This window comes from Siphateles boraxobius, unplaced genomic scaffold (assembly GCF_051911475.1).
Source record: "Siphateles boraxobius isolate OS27281-9 unplaced genomic scaffold, OSU_SipBor_1 41, whole genome shotgun sequence".
Taxonomy (NCBI): Eukaryota; Metazoa; Chordata; class Actinopteri; order Cypriniformes; family Leuciscidae; genus Siphateles; species Siphateles boraxobius.
Window position 1 is genome coordinate 10,809,967 of NW_027509042.1, and position 20,736 is coordinate 10,830,702.

The window sequence follows — 20,736 nt, forward strand, 5'->3', positions numbered from 1 at the left end:
GTGCTTTTGTGTGTGAGAGAAGGAAAGAAAGCTAATTTTGTTTGCGATTTAAATCTATTTTAACTGTATTGCTACCTTACATGTTCTAGGAGTAGGAGCTCAGTTTCAAATTGGGGGAGACATTTATTGATTATGTGTTGGTTAGTGAAGTGGCTTTCCTGGCATTCAGTAGCCTAGGCTACAAATACACAAACTCAAATGAAATTAACTAGAACATAAAAAGTCCAGTTTTAATTAAAAATGGAAAGCAATTAGTTGTCAATTTAATGAGTTTTATACTCAGAAATAAAGACTGACGCGAAAGTGTTTATTTTTTATTTACAGCATGTACTCTTTAACATGCCAGAATAAAAGTCTGCAATAATTGTTAATTACACACAGCAAGCTTTACAACAGCAGTCAATCTACAAGTCAAATATTTAGAAGCAAATTTCAAACACTTTTTATTGATAAGGACACACACTTAAAAACTTAAATTGCTGATACATGCGGACACACACACACACACACACACACACACACACACACACACACACACACACACACACACACACACACACACACACACACACACACACGGATCAGGTCACTTTTACTGTAAATGTTTACTAACAACTGACTCTACAGGATGTTTTATGCCATTATACAGAGAGTGAGTAATTCATATATATATATATCTATAATTTCACAATAGTCTCAAAATTTCTCCAGTATAAACACTGTGTACATACTTAGTAGACATAGAGGTTAAAAACATAGAGTTTCCATGCCATGGAATGCATACAACATACAACCTTTTCCAAGTTACGCACACACATACACATGATGAGGATGGAGAAATAGTAAAATGCAACAAAAATAATGAAGTAATCCTTAAAGGTAGTTTTCTATTTTTCAGCTTAATGATATATGGATCTGGATGAGCTTTGCACACATGATTTTAAAAGGCATACTGTAGCATAACATTATCTAAAATAAAAAAATCAACTTAATAAACATACTGTTTACCATTGTTGGGCTCAAAATAAAACAACTAAGCCCCAGTATATTTCAAGTTAAAAAGTAAAATAAATGAAAAAGTAGTAAATACACCATGACCACATCGAAGCTGACCCCTATTTACTTTCTTAATACACAGTCATGCTGTTTTAGTGATTGATTCATCTGTGCACAATATTCCAAAGAAAAAGCATGTTTGTCAACGTAATCTTTCATTAAAACATAACTTGCTCGGCTTGCGAAATGAGAAAAGTAATATTTACTTTGGAAAAAACATTTTTTGTCTGTATATAGTTGAATTGGTTACAATGAAAAAGAATAAAGTTCTCAACTATTAAGATTTGTTTTCAGAGAATGCATGTTGTCATAATTCATTGGCTGTTTTTTCCTACTTTAAATTACATTTAGTAAGCTTTTTTTTCATCTTTAGATTGTACACCTGTCACAGAGAGACCTCTTTTTACAATCCAATCAATAACCAGCGGATAAAATCAATTTCCGGCCTTTTTTCCCCTCATTGAAAATACTGTTTTCCTTAGAATTAAATTAAATAGGTTGTCAATGCTGATGACTTTATATAATCGGAAAGTATACTTTCAGCCTTAAAGTTAATTTTACAATGTTTCCTCTTGATGTTATATCAAGTGTTGTATCACATGAATCAAGTGTTTTTGTTTATCAATCAGTCTGATGTGAGGGAGTTAAATATGTGATATTGTATTTTGGTTTTTGTATGTTTGTATATTTTTTTTTTAATGTTTGTATATTTGTTAGTCAGGGTAGATGAGAAAGCCGCTGAATGTGCTATATTTGTTGGTGTTTCCTCCATGTACTTTTCCACCATCCAGCTGCACACAGACCTCATCTCCCACATCTAAATGCAGAATCACACTGTTAGAGGCGTAGTCATAATTCTGATCTGCGTCCTGAGCGATCGCACTGGCCCTCACCTGAAAGAGAGAGAGAATAATGGTTTTAATGTTGGATAAAAGGAACATATAAACAGGAAAGAGGCCGCACTATGCATAAATTGTTTTATTTGCACAAACGCGTTTCGGCACGTGCCTTCTTCAGTGTGCCTGAAGGAACAACAATCAGGAGGACAACATACACAACAAATAAATCCTGTTTGGATTATAGGCAAACACTTAAGAGTCTATATTGGATCATTAATGCAGTGATTATTATGCCTCTAGCATGTTATATGTCTGGCAACTGTTATTCTTATCCTAATTGATGGAGTGTGTTGCTTTTCATTTCTTAAACAACCATGTAGGAAGACACATCATGGCCATATTCCAGGATGACAACGTCAAGATTCATCAGGCTAAAACTGTGAAAGAGTGGATGAGAGGGAGCAGGAAGAATCATTTTCACACATGAATTGGCACCTCTGACTCCAGACCTTAAATTCATTGAAAGTATTTGGGATGTGCTGGAAGAAACTTTACAGAGTGTTGGACTCTTGCATTGTCAAAACAAGATCTTGACCAAACACGTATGCACCTTTTGATGGAAATAAATGTTGTGATGTCATCGAGTGCATTTATGTTATTTGCATTTAAGCTCTAAAGCTTTAATTTTATAATATCACAGCAGTCTACACTTCCCCTTTAAATCCTTTAATCTCTCTGTAAACATGGCTCTCTTTCTCTCTCTTACCCTCCTGTCTTATGATTTCTCGTCTCCAGTAGGATATACAGATAGAACGAAAGACCAAGACAGACCAAGGTCCAAGGGAATAAGGCTTATTGATCTGTATTGTATGTGTGTGGTGTGTAATTTATTGGAAAGGCTGTTAAACACTGATGTCTTCAGTCATGCACAAATGTATACATTTGTTAAACTCATGTAATGTTATTTGTGGTCACACTTTATTTTATGGTGACATAATTACACATTGCTACATGTACTTAGTAATAACAGTAAATTATGTGTAATTACAAGTAACTAATCCTAAACCAAAACCTAATCCTAACTCTATTGTAAGTACATGTAGTTAATTAATATTGCTCAGTACTTTTGGGAATAAGTACAATGTAAGTCGTTGCTATAGAATTGTGCTAATTACATGCAACTAACCTAAACCACAACCTAATCCCAACCCTGACCCCATAGTAAGTAGGCTACATGAAGTTAATTATTATTACTTAGTACTCCTTAAAATAAAATATAACCAAAAGCACTAACAGGTCATTCTTTTTTGAATGTCAACATTAAAATCAACACATTTGTCTGAAATCATTCAGGTCAAAACCATTATTAATGCCCAAAGCTTCAAACACGGCCTAATTTTTGCACTGCTAATTAATGCATGATCTTAGTATAAGAACCAAAGCTTAATTAATATTTCCATTCATATGTATAATTAATGACTAGTAATTCAGATTAATATAACTAGCCTATAGGCTACTTCTCACTATCACGCTCTGCTACCATAAAACAATCTATAAAATATTTATCTTTTTAATTCTAGAGTATGGTACACTTGGTACTTTTGAAGAATAATGTTTTTCAAATATATTTCAGTCGTGTCTTCAAGTGATCGACATTTTCTTGAGTTTGTGCTTAATTCTTCTCACATCTACTCATTAATTATCCCTGTCTTTCCCCTCATCTTTCTTTTCCCTCCACCTCTTCCCCCCTATCTGTTCATTCCTTGCACCATCTATCCATCTTTTTCTGCTGGAATCGTAATAAAAATGCAGGTCACGCGCGTGTCTCCACTGCGCGTCTCGTGTTGGCGCGTGTCCCTGTCCAGTCTAAATCGGATTGATTAACGGCTCGAGGTGGCAGGTCCCGCGGGAGGCCTGGGTCTGCGTCGGGGCTTCGCTGGCTCGGTAATTGCCCGGCGCTGTGGCTCGGCTGTTGCTCCTAATGGGACCCACTCCTCAATAACTCCACTGTATCACAATAAACGGAGCTTCGCACCGACCACCGGTCAAATGGAGTCACTAACTATTATCTGGCTGTGCGCGCGCGCACGAGTGTGTGTGTATGTGTGTGAGAGAGATATACAGAGATATAGCTAGCTGGTAACAAACGTCTAAACGAAATGGACGTTGTGTTTTATTAAATGTGCACTGTGCTGTTTTCCCCTAGTGATTTCAAGGACCCGTTATCAGATTAAAGGTCTTCGGTTTAGACTAGGCCTATACAAACAGCTTCTGACAGAAAAGAGTGATGATAAAGTAAACATAGGCTATTCGTTAAATAAATTAAAGAGCCAAATAAAATAATAGCCTACACAGAAATGCACACAACGCATTGGTTGTAAACGTAATTTATTTTATTTGGTTGTGAATGCAATTTACTTGACTTTCATGAAAGCCAAAAAAATAAATAAATAAACATGACACGTGGCTAAGGCTACTTTTCAATCCAGTTTATGTTTTAAAATAATGTTACTTTGGATTTTATTTGTTTGTCTATTCATAAAAGTACAAACATGTAGCCTATTTAAGGCATTTCTGTAAAAAACAAAACCCTGTGGGTTTTACCCAGTACAGTTGTGCTGTATATAATATTCATAAAGTTTCATGACTAAGTAAAATTATTATCAAATAATAATGATAATTATAACTATAATAATAACAACAATAATAATAATTAATATTTTAGAATGTCCTCTCAAATAGAGGACATAGTGTAACAGATCATGTTCTGTTGCTAAAGGTTAACATTGTGATTTATGAATTCATGAATGAACCATTTATCTCCTGTAATTTTGTATTCATACAAATCCCCTGTTTCTGAGTAACATTTAATAGGCTAATTGGTTATATGACTGCATGGGCTCCCGACTGATGCAAGTGTTTTTTATTTCACTAATTCGTAAAATGTAAAACAGGGGAACTGAGAAAGACCAGTTTTGTGACATAATCAAAAGTGGATATGAAGAATAGACTACATTCAGTCTTTCTTCTTTTCTATCTCTTATGTTGTCAGACAATATAGAGTTACATTTGTGCAAGTCTTTGTGCAAACAGTCTTTGTTAGATTGCCAACCTGGTGTGGGCAATGGGTGACACTGCTACATCCATGAGATAAAACAAGAGATGAATGAAAAGAACTAATTTAATGTGCCAAATATAAGTACAAAATTGCTTCCTCCTAAACAGTCCTAACAAATTTACCATAATTTCCGAGCAGAATCTCATAATTATTTTTTCCTGTCCATCTCCTTTCCCCATCCTGCTTCAAGGTTAAATGCCTCAAGTGTGTGTTTCAGTATGCCCTTGGTAAAAAAAGAATGGTAAAAAGAGCTGTTCTTGAGAATAATGCCTTGGAGCAGCAGGTTCATGCATATGTGTGTATGTTCTCTCCTGAATGGGCCTCTTATAAACACACACTGATGTTAATCTCAGAGTTTGTTTGAGACCGACCTTTGGCCATTCAAAGGGCAGTGAAAGCACAGGAAATGAGAGATAGAGATATGAAAGGAGAAAACAGGTGCAGAGAAAGTCCAAATATACAGGGAAAACGGGTGTACAAGTGTCTATTGCAACAGTTGCAAAAGCCTGTCAAGGTACTTTGGGATTACCTCATTAACTATATTAATTAATTAATTGGAGGATGTAAACTCATTAGCTGCTGTGTAATTGACAGGATGTTTGAAGCTTTTCTAACAATTTCTCTGCATCCCACCGTAATTAGTGCTGCGCTACTCTGACGAGACCACAGAGAGAGAGAGGTTTTCAAATGTGGCAGGGAGGTGAAGTGCTAAAGTTGAACCTAAAGTATAATGACAGTCATACTGTGGGATGAGAAGAGACATGTTTACATAGCCAAGAATCAATTACTTATTTAATTAATTGAATTTGTAATGAGAAGCAAATTGGCTGGGTATTCTGCTTGAGTGACATTAATTTGTGGATGTTGAGCTCCCTACTGCACCCCTCATGATGCTGTTTTCGTTTCTTATTCAGCCCCATGCAATCTATTCCTGCCACGAGGAGCCAAACTTCAACTAATAAGTGGCATTTCATAAATACATTAATATTCAGTTCTCTAAAAATAAAACTAACTGCCATGATCTCGCTGCAGTTACAGGCCGCAGATTTTTGCTTGTCTCAAAGTGCGTTGGAATCTACCTGTTTTAGATAGAAGTTCATAGACAGGGTTCCCACACCTTGGATAACTTCAAATTCAAGGACCTTTCAAGGACTTTCCAGGTCCAATACCCTCAAATTCAAGGACTTAATGTAGGGACACATTTCAAGTGAGAGCAAAGTTACATCTTGTAAGATACATCGTTACAGTTAGTTGTGTCAAACTACTATGCAAAAAAGCTCTTTTTTTGGGGCCATATGACAGAGATCTGTTATTCTATTTGTCGTATTTCTGTTTTGCATAAAACTGAAGAATATTCGGTATATTAACTTTTGCATGGAATTTATTGAAAAGAGCTTAGGCTCATGTAACCAGAAGTTTTAAAGGTGCACTGTGTAATGTTTAGCGGCATCTAGTGGTGAGGTTGCGAATTGCAACCAACAGAAGTTATGGTTGTCTGAGACAAAGATAAATGAAGAGATTGTTTACTTAATAATTAGGTAAAATGATATGTTATTGCGAATATTATTGTTACTTGTTCATCATTGTGTCAGTGTTCTATTCGCTGACTTTAGCAGCTTCTTTGCATGAAGAACAACATAGTGACAAAACGCATTTATCTGTTTAGGGCTCCTATAGAAACATGGTGGCGCAAAATTGATATTTCAATGTAAGGGGACCCGTGGTGTGTGTAGATAGAAAAGGCTCAGTCTATGGTAATAAAAGCAACATTTCAATATGTAAGGTCTATATACACCTCCGAAAATATAGTTATGTATATGATAATGCATTTCTGTCAACAGATCCTCCTAAATATTACACAATACACCTTTAAGATATATGAATATGCTTTTAAGTTTTCCTTGCCTCATGGGTTTATATTATCTTAAAGGCACACCGCGGACTTTGTGACCTAAAGAGTTGATGCATATGAATTATTTTAAATGATTCCTCAGGCCAATATATAGCGCTCGACACTATCAATGCTCCGAGCGGGGCTGCCCTCTTGAAATACCGCCTATGTAAGTTTGCAGAAGGCGCACCGTCTTTGGCCAGGTCATGTGACCTGGAGAATGCCTGGAGAATGTTTCGCTTTACGACCGTCACGTGACCACAGGCTCTGATATACTCATGGACCTAAGGCTTTTGCCACTATTTTTCCGCCTACTCGACTCCTGGCCATGGCTGAGGCAAGGAAAAAATTTAAAACTGCGTCTGCGGAGGCAACAAAGAGAAAACGCGAGAGGGATCATGCTCGAGGAAAAACAAGAGTCGATCTTGGAAAGGAGTTTACTCGTTGGCGCAGGTTGAAAGAAGAAGCTGGATGTAAAACCGATTCTCTTCTCTCAACTTTATTATTAGACTGGTAAGTGAACTCTTTGCTCCTAGTACACAGTCATATGTCTAGGTCATTATTTTTGCTGTTTAGTAGAAGCTAACTATGGGCAGATGTAGCTAACAGGCAACAAACCAAAGCTAAATGGAACCCCATAGCCTAAATGTCTAAATCTCATGCTTTTCGCCCAAGCGACAGATTCCTACTTTCATAAAACTAACTTAGTAGTGGTAATTTTGTACGCCCATGATAGGCTGTGAGTGCAGATACGCTCTGCGTGAGTGGTATTTACGACAGTAACGTTAAAAGTACTCTACAGCGACTCTAGGGGTCGCTGTTTGATAAAAACAGAAATCCTGCATAGTGTGCCTTTAACATGCAAAGCAATTCAATATTACATAACATATTTGGGCAACAGACTATCACAAATGTTTAATGTTTATTGAAAACAATGTACAAGCCCTATTCAGACGTTAATTGTTTCTCATGTGTTGTGGACGTCTGTAAAAACAAATTTTCATTATGCATGGCACCTCAGTGATAAAACATTCGGATGGCGATTTATAGACGTGGAAGAGTGAGTTTTGGAAGTCCACGAACACACGAAAGCGCTGCTCACGTGGTCAGTCACATGACTGTCTGCTGTAAATAAAATGTCATATGCTTGGAATAAGACGAATAAATTTGTATTTTATTTAATAAAATAATGTATTATTTAATTCTCATTTACAGTGTTGGGGGTAACTTATTACAAGTAACTTGAGTTATGTAATCAGATTACTTTTTCAAGTAACTAGTAAAGTAACGCATTACTTTTTCAATTTACAACAAAATATCTGAGTTACTTTTTCAAATAAGTAACGCTAGTTACTTTTTCACATTTATTGACTGACAGCTCTCCTGTCCCCATGTTGAGAGAAATAAAATGAGGTGTTGTGTGCATTTGCATTGAACATGCATTTACTCATCTCACTTGCACAAAAATATTCAGTATTCCTCAAAATGAATAAAAACAGTCAAATGCAATATCAGAATTTTGCGCAAAAGTTTTATAATTAATTATGTTAAATTACACAAATATACTTTATGTATTTAATCTCACTTTATTAACCAATGTCTTTGCTGCTGACCTACAATGATCTAATTCAACCATACTAATAAGCAAAAATGACTTTAGATTAGGTTTAGAAATAAGAGTGTTGAACTTCCTTCTCCTGTATCCTATTGTTATTTAATCAAGAACAGCAGCAGCTGAAAGGTTTGTTTGAGCGGCGCCCTCTACTGTACAGTAGTAAATATGCATTTCCTTCAGCCTTAGGCTTATTCATTTAACTTTTGATGTGAAAGGGCCTTAACAATTGGCAAAAATAGATTGTTTTAGCTGTTATTAAAAAACAAACAAACAAGCACATGCAGGTGAGAAAAAGTAACGCAAAAGTAATGTAACGCATTACTTTCCATAAAAAGTAACTAAGTAACGTACTTAGTTACTTTTTTGGGGAGTAACGCAATATTGTAATGCATTACTTTTAAAAGTAACTTTCCCCAACACTGCTCATTTATAAAAATAGGAAGCTAGACACGCGTATGCCACATTCGAAATATTCTTATAAAAATGGAAATAAGGTTAACTAGTTAATGCAGCCTCTTGCATGGTTTGTATTTTTTACATTGTGCATATAGCATACATATTTTAAAATTGGAACATATATTGCTGTCACAATTACGGCCCATTTCATATGTTTACATGCTTTTTTCTCTTTCTCCTTTTTGTTCACTGAGGTGGAGCGGGTTATTAAATCTATTTCTTGTAAATACTTTCCAGCATTCCAGCAGGTAGCTCAACAGTTATCGTAGCTACATATGGCGATCGGCAGAGATAAAAAAGGATTTAAACAGTGATTTTTTTTAAGGGATCTCTTCTTGTAAACTCGAGATGTGGATTCGGATGGCAATTAAACCTCCACACGACCTTGGAGTTCATAAAAATAAAATAAAAATAAATGACGCGGGTGGTGGTAGAAAAACACTGATATTATGGATTCGGACGGCAATAAAATCACAGACCAACCACTAAATGATGAAAATACCTTACGACCCCATGATTAACCATTACCGTCCGAATAGGACTATACTCAACCCATTTCGGTTCGTAAGTAAGCATTTAAAATATATCATCACAACATAATGCAGATCATTATAAAACATAATATCTTGAAACTTGCATTTTCCAGGCATCACGTTTCAGCGGTTTCAGCCTGTTTTTTATGGGATTAAGTATCAAAATGATTAACACGTGCAAGCACACTTATCAATGAACTTGATGCATGTTGCAAAAATGTTTTATCCATGCCTTTAAACTTGCGTGTGCAAAATTCAAAATTGAATGAATGTGTAGCAATTTGTACAACTTGTACAACAATTTGACACGCGTGCATTCATTGAGTCGTTTCTGAGTCGATCCTATTTGATTCATTTGGATTTTGAGACTTTCATTTCGCAATTTGTACAACTTGCACGATCCACACACACTGTCTGAGAAAACCTGCTACCACTAGTATTCTGCTAAAACAGACAACGGCAGCGTAGCCTAATCCCCATTTAAAACGCATAAATAATGTGAGTGATATTAAATTGAAGCACCAAATTAAGTACACAATAAAGGCCTACTACCTTATTAATAAAGCATACTTTATAGAGGCAATCAGATTATGAACAGCTCACATAGAAAACCATTACAAAAGGCGAAACCGGCGAAATGAAAGTCTCAAAATCCAAATGAATCAAATAGGATCGACTCAGAAACGACTCAATGAATGCACGCGTGTCACCTCATCCACAAATGCACATCTTACTTGTTGTATGCACAAATGCTGGCCTACATTAATACAAAATTGAGGTTTTGTATTAACAACTATGTCTCTATTTGTACAAAATGCTGCACATTCATGTGATTCTGGATTTTGCACACACAAAAGTTGTAGGCTATTGTATTCGTTTAAATGTAGCGACGCACATTTGTGAATTTGTCAAATAAATGGGTAGTTGTGCACACATTAATAATTAGTACCAGGCCTATTCATTTGTAGTTGTTTGTGTTTGGGTTGTGAAATGCTTAAAAACAGCGAAAAGAAAGTCTCAAAAATCCAAATGAATCAAATGAGATCGACTCAGAAAAGACCTCAATGAATGCACGCGCGTCACCTGATCCACACATGCACATCATCTTTGTTGCATGCACAAATTATGATACACTAATACAAAAGAAAACATTTGTATTCACAAAAATGTCTGTATTTGTAGGCTACAAATTGCTACACATTCATTCAATTTTGAATTTTGCACACGCAAGTTTAAAGGCATGGATAAAACATTTCTGCAACATGTATCAAGTTCATTGTTAAGTGTGCTTGCACGTGTTAATCATTTTGATACTATATTCATCCCATAGTTTTTGCAATGTTTCACGGTGTTTCTGTGAAACGTTGAGGTGCCATCGTAGTAGTTTCGTGCGCGCGTAGTAGATTCGTGTGCGCGCGTCATTGCAACGTACAACACAAGGCACTTCACGCAGGAAACACTTAACATAATGCATAAATGCGCGTAACTAAGGTAAATCAAGCAAGCCAAGAAGTGTTGGCGAAATAACACATTAGCATAAAGGGCATAAAATGGCATTTTTTATAGAAAACCTATTGCACAAAATAAATTCAAGCACTTTCAAGGACCTGCATCTATGAATGTTTATTTTCAAAAACTTTCCAGGGCCTTGAAAAAAATATTTCAGATTCACAAACTTTCAAGGATTCAAGGACCCGTGGGAACCATGTATAGACTATGTTTGTAGTTACCGCTTGTGCAAGTCTTTGACCTGCAATGAGGTCAGTAATCATTTCTCGTTCTCACTCTCTCTCTCACACGCGCCGCTCACACTTTCTGTCGTTTTGCTCATCTATCTTACTTACACTGATCTGATGCTGTCTGTGTCTCTGGCCTCGCAGTAACACTCTCCCCCGACCTCTCTGTCGGCTCTCCTCTGATTAGCCATCCATCTTCCTCTCCTCCGTTCATCTCTCTATCATCCCACACCATCTTAGGCTACCGCCTCCCATCGCACACCTTCCTCATCTGGGTGGGCTCACACTTTTAGGTTTATCCGTTGCCTTTTTCACTTTGCTATTTCAATTTAAAATAGTTATAATAAATATAGTTTTTCACCTAAAACAACAGTGACATGAGCAGGTTTTCCAACAGTTTACACTCTAAAATGAAAATTCTGTCATCCTTTTATACTCACCCTCATGTCAATCAAAACTTATATGCCTTTCTTTCCTCTTTGGAACAAAGAAATATTTTTTGTCAATAAACTTAAAGTCAGTGAGGCCCAATACACCATTGAACCCCATTGATTGGCAATTGTGTGGACAAAAAACCTGCCCATGTCACTGTTGTTTTAGCTGAGAAATAATATTTAAAATATGTATTCTATCTATTTTACAACTATACAATACATTTTTGGGTGATCCCTTTAAAGGGTTAGTTCCCCCAAAAAAGAAAATTCTGTCAGTATTTACTCACCCTCATGTTGTTCCAACCCTGTAAAACCTTCGTTCATCTTCAGAGCACGAATTAAAATATTTTTGATGAAATCTGAGAGCTGGATCACTCCTCCATAGGCTTCTAAGGGATTGAAACTTGCCAGCCCCGAAAAGTTATTAAAGACATCGTTAAAATAGTCCAAGCGACAAAAATACTTTTTGTGCGCAAAAAAAAAAAAAAATAACGACTTTATTTCAACTATTCATTTCCTTCTTGTTGGGCCTCTAGTCAGTTAACGTAGTGTGACAGCGCAGTGCTACGTCACACGTAGGCTCACTATTGGCCGACGCTGGTCATGTGTGTTATACGTGTGACGTACAACAACAGAAGAACTGCGCTATATCACTAATGAGCTGTTTCGAGGCCCTTAGAGAAGGAAACGAATATTTGAAATAAAGTCGTTATTTATTTCTTTTTTGCGCACAAAAATTCTCGTCGTTTGATAAACTTAAGATTGAGTCACTGTAGTCACTTGGACTATTTTAACGATGTCTTTAATAACTTTTCGGGGCTGGCAAGCTTCAATCCCTTAAGAAGCCTATGGAGGAGAGATCCAGCTCTCAGATTTAATCAAAAATATCTTAATTCGTGTTCCGAAGATGAACGAAGGTCTTACGAGGTTGTAACAACATGAGGGTGAGTAAATACGGACAGAATAATAATTTTTGGGTGAACTATCTATCCCTTTAAGAGCAATCCATACTTATGTTGGCGCGGTTGTGTATGTTTATGAGAATGCTTTGAGAGGACCTTGAGATGGGTTAAATAATTTAGCAAAGGGGCGAGATAATTAATTGAAGGGCAGAGATTGGCTGAGTGGCAGAGTGTGGCTGTGTGTGTGTGTGTGTGTGGCCCAGGTGGAAAAGAGGGAATCTCATCTTAAAGACATGAATGATTTAACACAAGAGGAGATCACTGGAATGACAATATATGCAATACAACATGCATGCCATACACTGCCTAAGCTTACTCTCCTCATCTTCTCATTTTCTGCATCTTGTCCTCCACTTAATGGAGGCTGTGTTGAATCCCCAAGCCCGGTTATGGGCCACAGCACAAATGCTATTGTATATTTAGCAATACAATGTTTTATACGAGTAGCAGAGACAACCTGCTCCTCTATGTCATGTAACAGATAGACTGTTTTATCAGTCCATTACAGAATTAAAAAATTTGATGCTGTATTAATGTTGCTATTATTAAGTAATGTCAATTCAGGTCACTTGATCTGCTATAACAGTCGACTAAATTAAACAAGTTTAATTAGTTTTTTCAATGAGATTTCCATCTGAACAGAAAAAAAATATTTTCATTTGTTAACCAATGTATTTTGGTTTATTTAGTTAAATTATAATATTAATGTAATATTTTTAATGTAAATTTAACCAGTTAATTTAGATGTTTCCTGGAATGCAATAAGGTTACCTAACAAAAACATTTTTACAGTATGACAAACACTAATTTGATGTTTAGTGCAGAGGTGGTTTTTCGCTTTACTGTTGATTCTATTGGACCAATGTAAAAATGATTTTTTTCTTTTCATCATTTAAAAAAAAAATTAATTCTCTGGCTTAAAATGTGATTCTGGGATAGGCTTTACATGCAGAGCTTGTGCATTTGAATCAATATATTTAGCAGAGATGGCTCATATACTTCTGAAAATAACCAGTTCCACCTCCTATCTCACAGATACCAGTTTTCTTTAGTCATTTTCTTTTGTGCTGGATCATATATGATGAACAGACATGAGGCATTAATAGCAGGTGTTATGTCATGTTAATGGCTATGTGTTGAAGGGAAGCTGACAGATTGCTACAGACTCATTAAAGGGTTTTCATCACTTCCTGTCTGATATATCTGTCACAAAACCATGTGTCTGTGTGTGTGTGTGAGAAAGAAGGAGACACAGTGTGTATGTAAACAAGTGTTGCCAAGGGAATTTTTTATATATCTCTTGGATAATCCCCGCTTTCTGTTCCACTACTAAAAATCAAAACTGAGCGGTTGAGTTGAGAGAGCCTGAATCCCAGATCCGTGTCATGTTTCACCAGATGGAGAGGTTTTTTCTCCCTTCACTTTTTCCATTTATTCTAAATCCACGGGTCCTGTGAGAACTGTCTCCAGCTGTTGCATTTCGTTCCACTCCAGAGAGAGACAAAGAAACAATGTTTGCTTGTTTGTGCGTTACGAATGTCCTGTTTTCATTGAAAACGGTTAAACTAATGTTGTTTCGGAATACGCAAAATATATTGATTTAAAAGCTATATTAAACAGACCCAAAATGACTTCTCAATAAAAGGCACATCTCAAATCACATTTCAACCCATTTGATATATTATGCTCTTTGTAAGTCTTAATTTTCTTATTTTTTTATTGTTTAATGTTTGCATTGTCCTTTTTCCCACTGTAGGTATCTTCAGTAAGGCTAAAAGTGATAGACAGACAAAATGACTACTGAATAATTGAATAGCTGCCTTACTGGATCCTATTTGAATGTTAAACGTATTCCTTAATCCCTACCTCTGTAAATCTAATATTTGTTTGATATTTCAGTCAAATCAGACTCTTGTTTTTAATAAAGTTTATTCACGTCTGACCTTTGTCTAGTTAAAGTGCCTCTAAAAACTTAGTTAGCAAACTCTGCTTTTGGGTAGAGTTAATCCAAATGCTGTTTTCACCAGGGATATGCAACACTAAGAATTTGGTCTCTTTACATGAGTTGGAATTTGAATTTGAATTGGACATGGCCCACAGAAACTTAAATTGGAATGACAGGAAGAGGAATTTACTGGATTCAACACAGGGGTTCTGGTAAAGGAAGAATTTACACTGGTCCACAAAATCAACCCTATCTATCTATCTATCTATCTATCTATCTATCTATCTATCTATCTATCTATCTATCTATCTATCTATCTATCTATCTATATATCTATCTATCTATGTCTGATTATCTAATTCTGGTTATGGCAATACATCTGTCTGCCTGTCTATATATCATTCTGTCATTCCATCTATCATTCTAACTATCTATTATTCTATCTCTCTGTAGACATCTTTTTAAACTTTGAAACAGGGTTTGTCAAGCCAAAGTTTGATTCAGGAGATGAATTTGAATTTAAAAGGCATCCTCAATTCAGCTCTAAATGGCACACACACACACACACACACACACACACACACACACACACACACACACACACACACACACACACACACACACACACACACACACACACACACACACACACACACACACAGAAAGAGAGAGAGAGAAAGAGAGTGAGAGACATCTACCTGTCCATTCTTCTTGAGGTCGGCCCACATGCTAGTTCCATCTCCGCCCCTCATGAGGACGTGATAGGTGAAGAAGTAGATTCCAGGAAGAGGGCAGGTGAATTTTCCTGTAGTAGGCTCATAGTAATTCCCTACATTTGTCACCACATCATCAAACTTGAGTACTTCGCTCCCCTCATGCTGTTTGCGCAGACCAGCATAGAAGGCTATTTTGGGGCTGTAGAAGGATGGGATGTATCCCCCCGGACCTGGACCTGGAGGTCCAGGCGGACCTGGTTTACCTGGTTCTCCAGGTGGCCCACGTGGGCCTGTGGGGCCTGGTAGGCCTTGGTTTCCGCGAAAACCTGACTTGCCTCCCCCTCTGCGTCCAGGGATGTCGTGAGGAGGAGGCGAAACAGGTGTTAGTTCATTTGTGGGCGTTAAAGAGTCACAGACCATCTTACAGCTTCCAAGCATCTCATAATGCGTACCTCCGCCTCCAGAACCACCCAGTTTGGTGCTGTGGACCAATAGTGGAATAGCGACCAGTAACACCAGTACCATGGCCACGCCCACTGCCGCGCCAATAACGCGTTTCCTGCAGCTGAGGCGTGAGGCAGCAATAGAGAGGAAGTCCTCCTCCCCTTTAGAAGAAACAGCCCCGGCCAGAATGAACTCTGGGAAGGAAAGGGGACTAAGGTAAGATAGAAAAGTTAACGAGGGAGTCAGATACGATGAAACGTGGCTTGTGTCTCAGAAATAACCAAGAAAAATCCACCTTCAGCAACAAACGAATCAAATGTTCTTTATGGAACAATGTCTTAAAGGATTTTTGTGTTCATTGCCTTTTCAAAGTTTAAATTTCTGCTGTTTTACCTTTCTGCTTGTATTCACTACATTAAAATCATAACAGCCAGCCCTCTAACCTGTACCCGTTCTTCTGAGTGAGACCCATTGGACGCAGTTATCGCTATGAACAGCAATTCTGGATGATCCAGTAGGTTTATATTGTCATATAAATATATATTGCTTGTCTGATATAAGCAACTTGAGGGATTTGGTGTCTCCGATTTTGTCCAAGGATGGAGATTCTATCAGGTGATGTGGATGTGTATTTCTCAGGGGTTGCTGTGTGCCGGTTATGTCTCCTTATAGATTATTGCAGTGACAGCTGTGTGGCTCATTTTTCCATGAGAAGTTCAAGAAGCGTTCTGGAGAATTCCCAGAAAAGTCCATATCCACTGCAGCATTTAAACAAACTCTGCCCCTCCTCTCACAGAAGAAAGCTGTGATTGTGATTCAGATTCATCAAAAACAATCCATGTTATATATTATTTTGTCTTTTTGTGACTATCTTAAACCTTCAAATGCTTAGGTTTAAGTGCTTCGCTTGGAAATGTCTTATAAGCCGGATGGTAAGTGGATTGTGAAATATAATTTTAAATGGGGCTCACAGCACTCGGGTTGATTTTTAATTCCTGTAGGTCTTCATCAAACTTCAGCTGAGTAACATTCAGGTCCCAAGATCAACCACCTCTGGCATCTTGTCATGTTTTTCACTGAGTTGAAACATAAAAAGAGCTAAATTAGATGAATTAGAAAACCTATGAAATAATTTAAGAGCTCCTAAAAGATTCCCTGATGCTGATTGTGTAATAAGGTTATTTATTTCTGTTCAATACTGAGCATTGTACAGTAAAAACAGACACAATTTATGCATAAGACATCTTGGTGACTTACATGAATAATTTTAATAGTCATTACTACTTTATTACAGAATTTGCAGCTACATTACAAAACTACAAATAGTAGCCTATCAATTATCACAGATTTCTTAATTTAAATAATCAGATAACAATCAATGTTGTGTCAGCTACTTGTTTCCAGGTCTTGCCCATTTACGCTCAAATGTCTTTAAACTTCTGTATGGTAAATGCAGGATGCTAATTAAACCAAATATTTCTTTCCTGAAATATTTTTTCTTCAATTCTGATGCCAACTAAAAGGCAAATAATTGAGAAATTCTATTGAATAGTATACTAAAAGTTTGTAAAACATTTCTAAAGAACAAATGTCAACTGCAAAACAATTCTGCCTACCTTATAAGTTCCCAGAGAATATGAAAATTGATGAGTAACTCCGCACGACAGCGCAGCTTCTCTCGCGTGCGCGAACAGCTCAGAATAGGCTATGTCAGAGAATCTCGCGCCTTCGGGTTTTTCTTTAACGGTCACTCAGACTGTTGTCAGCTTGAAATATCTCTTGTCTTCTTCTTTGCAGCTTCTTTGCAGCGTCTTCAAGTCAGTTCACTTTAAACACCTTCTATCGTTTAATATCTTTGGGAATCATTAAATTACAACTGGCACTTGTAAAATATTATTTGGTAGCCAAATTACTATTCAAAAGTCGAATATGGTGATTTCTTTGTTAAGATATCAACAGGAAGCAACAGTTTCTCACTTGTTCGATTTCTGTGAGGAAAAGGCGCTTCCACCCGCGGGATGTCTGTCTCGCGCTTCCCCCGCCCTTCGTACAATTACGCGCTCGCGCTCACTCGCACCAGTCTCCGCAGATCAAGAAATCGATTTCCCGAGGAGATGTGCATCCTAATAGGGTTGCTGTCTACCCAATTAGTACTTATAAAAATAAGTCAGGTTGTACTGGTATGCTGTCACTAATAGCAGTAGTGAGGGGTGATCGCAGCTAGAAATATAGGACCCACAGTAAATTAGCTGTTTAACTAGCCTAGGGGCTAGGCCATATGGTTCGAAGATGGGGGAAATCAAATTCCAAATGAAAAACGTAAATTAACTGCTAAATTGTAACATATTAAGATATTAGTTTAGTATGTACAGGACATGTATTATCCAAAAGTTTTGCAAGAGCGACTATCCTAAACTTACCCAACGCATTAAACTTCAGCAGCAAATGTAAAGCGTCTGGTGATAGTTGAGAGGATTAATGTCTATGTGCATAATGTACACATATACATAGTTTTAAATGCATTGCATTTTAATTTAAGTAGGCCTATACCTTCATACCTACCTACTAGTTTAAATGCAAATAATAATAATAATATAAAGTGTAGCCTAAAAGAGAAAAATACATACAGCACTTTGTGTCAAAATCCACCTAGGCTAAACTCAACATGAACCGATTAGCAGGAACTGAGCAGAAAATGTGCATTAATTCTTTGACTAGTCAAAGAGAATGGACATGTCCTCTGGCCATTTTGTTAATGTAACTTAATTGTCTTCCTCTATACTCAGAGGAGTCATAAAAAAAATAAAAATAAAAAAAACCTTGAATGTCTTAAATTTGAACCCCTTTTTAAGCCCTTTCTCACTTCACTGCATGTCCTGCAGGAGTCGATTGCACTGCAGAACACACTTGCCATAGCGAACCAACATCCTTATATTAGCTTACCTAATAATGGCTGCTTAGGCATCTGTACACTTAGCCTACATAAATTAAAGTAGCATGAGATGTGTTCATTATACGGCTGGTAAAAAAATGGAAATCCTCTTTGCATTCATCTGTGGTGATGTTAAAAGGGGCAGAGGGAGGGGGAAAGGATGAGAAAGCTTGGCAGAGGGAGAGAGAATGACAGTGTAGGGTGAAAGACAGTTTAGCTGTGTCTGTTGTCAGTGTCTCTGTTTCTTTAGCCTTCAGAGCTCATTAGCAATGATAGACACATTGCTACTGGCAACCTCCCCCACACTTTAGCTCTCACCTTACTCCTTTCCCATCATCCCACTTTCACCATCATTTATATCTCCATCACCATCGTGTGCCCTTCTCTGTTTTACTAAAGCCCTTGTTCACTCTTTCATCGACGGTTTTAGTTTTATCTCTCACACTGCTGGAGAATCAGTCGTGGTCGTATCTCCTCTACCTGTTCCTCTCATCTTCAAACCACAAATCCACAAGACATTTTTAATAAAACCTGATTTTTTTGTCCCTTCGAAAGTCCAATCCACCAAAACTATAATGGTTCAAAAAGTTTATAAAGCAATAGTAAAAGAAATCCATATGAATCATTATGATTCAAGTTGCTTTATCTGTAGAACAGATTTAATTTAGGCTATTTCAAACTGATCCGTTCAAGATTCAAATATGGTAATCAGAAGTTTAAACATGTTGCTTGACATGCAAGAACCAGTGAGGTTTGGACACATCAAGCATTTAACGGTTGAGCTTCCCTTTCCCTTTTTAAATGCAATTACAATATTGATGACATAATTATCCATTTAAAGTCAGTTAATATATCCATTTTACAGTTTTTCTGAATTGCTAAAACACATTTCTTGAAACCATCACTCGCTTTCTCAAAACCTTAAACACAAAACCAAATTTTCAAACCACATTCACAGAACCTGACTCTTCTGGCAAAATCAAACAGTTGCCTCAAAACCGTTTTATCTGTGCTCAAAATAAAACAATGCTCTCAGATCATACACACATGAGTCAATATTATAAACACTAAAGATCATTCATTAGACACTACATCAAAAAATTGAGAAGACAGAATCCAAAGCATGCAGTTACAGGAAAAAAGTATATTGTAACAAAGTAAACTAATTTTGCAATTAGGTAAAAATATTATAGTAATGACAACTTACAGTAGTAAGGTGAATACATTGTATACTGTATCCACTGCAGGTATAGTATTGTACTGAATATTGAATAAAGGCCTATCGAATGTCTGTATATTCACCATTTGCAAAATACAGTGACCCAACTGCAAAATCCAAAAAGGTTACAGTGAAAAACTCAAAATGAAAGGATGTTACAGTAAAGTATACTCAGAAGAGTTGTGCAACTGCAAAATCAAGGTCAGTGAGAAAGATTTTATTCTGCTTCAGCATCATTTCTTCATGTTGGTGCGGCCGGAAGAGTTTCTCCACATCTCAGACAATGTCATCTCTGCAGGCAAAGGGAACAACCCTAAAGCAGATCCAGCCTTGACAACATTCTCCACACTTTGCTCTTCCTCATCCTCATCCTGCTTGTTCACCTCCTCTTACTCATCCTCTTTCTTCTCGCTCTCTTATATTGTTTCCATCCATTGTATCAACATTCAGTGCAACATTGAGTATATTTTGGGACTCTGAACTGACTTGTATTAGTTGGTTTGGTCACATCATTAGAAATAAATGTGAACAATTTTGAGTCGTTGTGTGTAAACGATGACAACTGTGTTGCAGTCGTGTTTAACTTTCGCCTACCTGTGTTTAGCATTTTGAAGCATCACAGTGCAAAATGTGTTTTAGTGAGTGAGAATGTGTCTAGAGTTTTGAAAAAAAGAGTGCATGAGATTTGAGCTATAGTTGCATCCTTGCATTTAAAAGAAACAACTGTTCAAATCTTGACAGACAAATAGCACTCATTTATACTTCTATTGATAGTTATCTGGAGTATAGAGGAAGAAGGCCAACCTTAAGCCTTGAGGGAAAAAAAGACAGCCTACCTCC

The 20,736-nt window shown here is 36.9% G+C and overlaps 1 protein-coding gene across 1 annotated transcript; it reads right to left on the reverse strand.

The window, feature by feature from the left end:
* Positions 1-301: 301 nt before the first annotated feature.
* c1ql4b (complement component 1, q subcomponent-like 4b) lies at positions 302-17,790 on the reverse strand. The gene is made up of 3 exons (XM_077198344.1): positions 17,362-17,790; positions 15,284-16,821; positions 302-1,949 (listed from the first exon to the last, which is right to left on the reverse strand). Exons 2-3 carry the CDS (start codon positions 15,824-15,826, stop codon positions 1,770-1,772), a joined length of 723 nt encoding a protein of 240 aa, XP_077054459.1. The 5' UTR covers positions 15,827-16,821; positions 17,362-17,790; the 3' UTR covers positions 302-1,769.
* Between the last annotated feature and the right edge of the window lie 2,946 nt (positions 17,791-20,736).